The sequence below is a fragment of the Meleagris gallopavo genome, chromosome 25, assembly GCF_000146605.3.
Source record: "Meleagris gallopavo isolate NT-WF06-2002-E0010 breed Aviagen turkey brand Nicholas breeding stock chromosome 25, Turkey_5.1, whole genome shotgun sequence".
In the NCBI taxonomy this organism is placed as follows: domain Eukaryota; kingdom Metazoa; phylum Chordata; class Aves; order Galliformes; family Phasianidae; genus Meleagris; species Meleagris gallopavo.
In genome coordinates, this window is record NC_015035.2 from 5,426,219 (window position 1) to 5,431,269 (window position 5,051).

Genomic DNA, 5,051 nt, shown 5'->3' on the forward strand with positions numbered 1-5,051 from the left:
GGGAAGGGGGGAGTTGTCCCGGCGGCGCCGCTCCCCTGCGACACGGATCCTTCCCAGCAACGGGAGCGGGGTGCTGCGGGTGGGGGCGGCTGCAAAACATCTCCTGCGGTTGGACGTGCGAGATGACAGCGGGCACAGCCGACGCTCCTGAAATGCAGAGCGAGCAATTGAGGACAGGAAGGCTGTGCGGTTACGCTGTGCGCTTAGCAGCGCCATCGGCCTGTTTTCACGGCTCTTACCGTTCCAGCAAGGGGAGACGTCTGCTGTAGGAACCGGGGGTGTTTGGTAGGTACGTACTCATGGACGTGGGTTTTAAGCAGGAAAACTGAAAGCTACGTGCAAAACTGTCACTGCTCTTCCACTGCCGATGGTCAGCTCAGGCCACGGGAGCTGTGCATCGTTTGCAAAGAAGTGAAGTCTGCAACATCCCACGTCCTTTAGCATGAGAGGAAAAAGTCCGCCTTTCCACAAACCTTGTTGAAATGGCCAGCCTGCACACAACAAAACCGCGGGGCCGGGGACATGCGGGCTTTGTTTCCTGCTTGCAGGCGAGGTGTCAGATTTAGGTCATCCTGCCCCATGTTTAAGCTGTGGTTCCTGTGAGCCGCCCCTAATACAGCTCTGAAACGCTTTGACGCAGCACAACACAACGTGCAGAAAGCGTGAAATCTCGCAGGCAGCGGGGATGTGTGAGACCCTGCACAAGAGCGCTGCTGCTTCAGGCTGGCTGCCTGGGGTGAGCTCTGCTCTGACTGCTCGGCAGTAACAGGACTCTGCATCCCTCCCACTCAGAGCGAGATTTCTGCTGCCACTATGAATGAAACCCAAAAGTACTGAGTTCAGGGAAGGGGGGGAGAGTACATGTGTATAATTTAATCCACTCAGTAGACACGGCTGCCAAAAGCTCCCCTTGAAGCAGGAAGATTGCATTTCCCCCCCACCCAGCTATAGGGTTACTGGCAGCCCCCATGGAAGGCAGCAAGCCACAGACTGCCCTGAGCCCATTAATGGAGTGTTTGGTTACACCAAGACCCCTCTAAGCCCAGCACAGATTCTGTCCCGTGCCAATAAACCCACTTACAAGGAGGAAAAATAATCCAGGTGATTTATCAGCTGTACCCACTTACATTTCAATCACTGGGAGAAAGTTGGGACAAAGAACACAGCCCTGGTGCTGGTTGCATTCACTCCTGCTTGTGCCCTGAGCACCCCAGACCAGACACCCCAAAACTCAGCAGCCAGGCTGCTGGCCCCTCCACCTCCCTTTCCCAGAGCACTGAAGTGTGATGAATGGAAACCCACAGCCACCCACATGGAAAAAGCCAACCCAGGCTGTCTTTGCAACTTATTTATTTATGAAGTGTGAGGTAATGAAGAAAGTGCTAAATCCAACCACAGAGTTAACTAATGGTTCTCAGCAGGTCAGAAGAGCCATCCCTGCCAGCACCTCAGGGTGTTCCCTCCAGCCCAAATCCTGCACCGCCTGAAGTGTTGCTGGGGACTTCAGGCAGCTGTGGGCAAAGGGGTGGCGGCAGGGTTGGGGGGAAAAACAAGGAGAACCCGTTGTTGCAAACGGGTGGGTTGGAGAGCTGCGAGGTGGGAACCAGCCTCTGCCAGGACTCGGCTCAAGGGTCCAGCAGGAATCAGCTCCTTCCTGATCTCCCTAAAGTGCAGCAGGATGGAGCCTTCCAACAGCAGAAGCTCCCCACCCCCTCCAAAAAAAAAAAGTTTTTTTTATATAAAAAAGCAAACTCTTTACCAATACTTCTCAAAAAGTGGTACAAAAATACAGTATAAAAACACAGCCTCCAGTATAAGACTCGCAATTACAGCAGCAGTTTCTAGAACACAAAGTCCAAGACGAACTACTGCATGAAGTGGTAAGAAAGTGAAGTACAGCCTCACGGAGCCAAGGGAGCAGGGGATCGCCTGCAGGGCACCGCTCAGGTCAGGGTCACACGTCCCCATCGCCACCCTGCTGGAATCCATCCAAATGACCACACAGCGTGACCCACTGAAGCAGCTGATGGGGACGTCCTGCGGGATGGATGTGCGGAGCAGCTCCTGGCAGTGCCATCGGTGGATAACAGCTGCGGGACGACCAGCAGGGCGAGATGGAGTGAGCCCCTGGGCTGAAGTCACTGAGCATCGTGGCAGCCACTACTCCTGGCAGCAAGGGATCAACAACCAACCAAAAATCAAAAATGTGCAAATCGAGAGGGAACCGTGGGGCTGTGGGGCCAGGGTGCAGGCAGGTCCACGCTAGTGCCCCTTGAGCTGAGCAATCTGTCTGAGCAGCTGCATCTGCCGCAGCCGCAGCTGCCGCTTCTCGGCTGCCATCCTCCGCTCGGCGCTGATGAGCGACTGCAGGTACTCGGAGGATTTGCTCAGGATCACCACTTTGGGTGTCTTGGGGCAGCTGGCCAGCCCAGGCACCTGGTCCCGCAGCGCCAGGAAGCGCGAGCGCAGGTCATTGCGCCGCTTGCGCTCCAGGTAGTTGTGGTTTTTCCTCTTGGCCACATCTTCGCTGTCAGAGCCGGGGCCAGCTTTTGGCAAACCGGGGTCAGGCAGCGCATGGGAGGGGGCGGGTGGTTCTGCAGTGCTCGGCAGCTCCTCCTTGTCCTGATGCAGGGATTTGGGCTGGGCACAGGTGTCTGGTGGTGAGCGGGCGGCGTAGTTGTGCTGCTGCTGATGGATGGAGATGTGGAAGCGCTTCATGCAGGGGTCCAAGGGGTCAGCACGCAGTGTGATGGTGACCGGCTTCCGCAGGCTGAGCGATTGTCTCTTCTCCACCGTCACCACATCGATCTCTTCGCCCTCTGTTCACAACAGACATGGAAAAAACAACCCCCCTTATCTGAGAGCCCCTCAGCCCATGAGTCTCCCTGCAGCCTTGGCCATTCCCCGCTGCTGTACCCCCAAAGTTTGCTCATGCTCTGCGACCTCCACAAAGGATTTACGTGATTTTAAGTGCTCTTTCAACACTGCCACACCAGGCAGATTTCCCTCCATAGTCATGTGCCCAGACCGCCCAAAACCGGGCTGGGGCTTCACTGTTGCTCTAGGAGCAACACATGTCCTGGGCAAAGCAGCAACAGGCAATGCCCGAGCCCACCTGCCTGGGGAAGGGAGGGGAGGAGCGGAATCCAGACCAGGGAGAGACTTTGACTCCAAAGACTGTCCCTGCTCTGACGCTTTCATGGTCCATTGGAATTGTAAATGAGGGACATGGGGGCAAAGCTGCCCTTTGTTCCCCCGACTCATTCCACACTCGGTGACTTGTTACTTTTCACAAGTGACAAACCCCATTCAGAGCCCGGCCCGACGCCCATCCCCCCATTCAGCCCAGGCTGCGGGGAGAGAGGTGACAGTCCCTGAGGGCAGTGGGGGAGGGAGACACAGCACCGCAAGACCCAAATAATTCAAAGCCACTAAACCACTGTGTGCCCGGTGCCACTGCAGCTGATCCCACAAAGCTCAGCGGGGCGAAGGCTGGGGACGGTGAGGTGGTCACACTTCGCACGTGCTGCCATTGCTCTCGTCTTAGCAAAGCAATGCCACCTTTTCCATCTTTTCTTTGGCTCCGAAGCCAGGTCCTGAGGTGCTCAGTGCAGCATTATCGGCCCCCGGGGCACAGCCTCGGCTCGGCCCTTCGCCAGCCCCCCCGGTAGCGGAGCTCCGGGCCGGAATGTGACATTCACCACTGTCACAACGCGGCCGGTCTCAACCGTGCACGTGCGTACACAACTCCCGCCGCCGTCCATTAATAAAAGCCGGACCGCAGGGCCCGCCCCCGGGGCCTCTTATTGGTCACCTTGCAGAGCAGCACCACCTCGCTCGCTTCCCATTGGCCCGCGGCGCTGCCCATCCGCTCGGCCACTCTCATTGTTTGCAATCTGTTGCTTTTTGTTCGCGCCCACGTGGCGCGGCAGGACCCGACCCGGGACCCCCCGGCCCTCCCCAGCCCCGCGGATCGGGGTTAAGCCTCTTATGCCCGCGACCTGCTTACCGCGCCCGGGCTGCTAATGGCATTAAGCGCCCGGCCCGCGCCGTGACTCACCGGCCGGCAGATTTATTAATGGGGTCACGGCCCGCGTCAGCACTTCCCGGCGGCCGTGAGCCCGGGAATGGGAACTGGCGTGGGACGTGGGGGCTGCGAAGCCCCGAAAATCCGCGACCCGGGGAGGCGCTGTGCCCGGCGGGGGTCAGCGCGGGCCGGACAGGAGCTGCCCCGTGGCCCTATCCGGGGGGTGGGCGTATCACCCGCAGCGCTGCGTCCGCTGCCGTCGGTGATGTTCCGCCCGCCCCGGGCCTCCCCCGAGATACTCCGCCTTTTGTCCCGAGGATGCGGGGCAGCGCTCGAGGTTCCGAGCCGGCAGCAGTGCTGAAAAGCTTGGGAAAAAGGCACGAGCGTCCCCAATCCCATCTCCACGGGGGACAGAGCCGTCCCCAGGAAGCAGCGTCGCGTCCTCTTTGTTGGCGCTGGGCCGCCCCAAAGACTCTGCTCCGCACTCGATGCCCCCGCACCGGACGCGCCCTTACCGGAATCGCTTTGGCCCTCCGACCCCGAGGACGGGGGCACTTTACTCTCGGCCAGGGGACATAGGAACACGGCGGCGGGATCTACGCAGTCGTTCACAGAGCTGCCGAACCCCAGATCAGAGCCGAAGGACGGTTTGTGCGGCGCTGCCCGCGGAGTTCCCGTGGAAAGTTTCTCCGTCATCGCCTTCTCCAGCCGTTCCCGGGCCGAGAATCCACTCCACATGCAGTCCCGCAGAATGAAGGCGCTCAGGTTGCCGAAGAGCTGCCCGGTGCCGATAAGGTACTCGGGCTCATCGGGCAGACAGCAGCGCGGGACGCAGCCCCGCTCCTCCGCCGCCGAGCAGCCCGGCCGCTCCCCGAGGGGCGAGAGAGGTGGCGTGGGGACGAGCTCGAACTTCTTCCAGATGTCCTCGCTGGGAGCCGTGGAGCGGTGAAAATCCTCCCCCGCGTCGTGGTCGTAGAAGTAGTGTTGGTACGCGTCCCGCTCCATGGCTGCATGGGGGGCCCAC

The 5,051-nt window shown here is 59.7% G+C and overlaps 1 protein-coding gene across 1 annotated transcript; it reads right to left on the reverse strand.

The window, feature by feature from the left end:
- Positions 1-1,333: 1,333 nt before the first annotated feature.
- MYCL (MYCL proto-oncogene, bHLH transcription factor) lies at positions 1,334-5,045 on the reverse strand. Its single transcript, XM_003212624.4, has 2 exons — positions 4,543-5,045; positions 1,334-2,819 (listed from the first exon to the last, which is right to left on the reverse strand). Exons 1-2 carry the CDS (start codon positions 5,030-5,032, stop codon positions 2,263-2,265), a joined length of 1,047 nt encoding a protein of 348 aa, XP_003212672.1. The 5' UTR covers positions 5,033-5,045; the 3' UTR covers positions 1,334-2,262.
- Between the last annotated feature and the right edge of the window lie 6 nt (positions 5,046-5,051).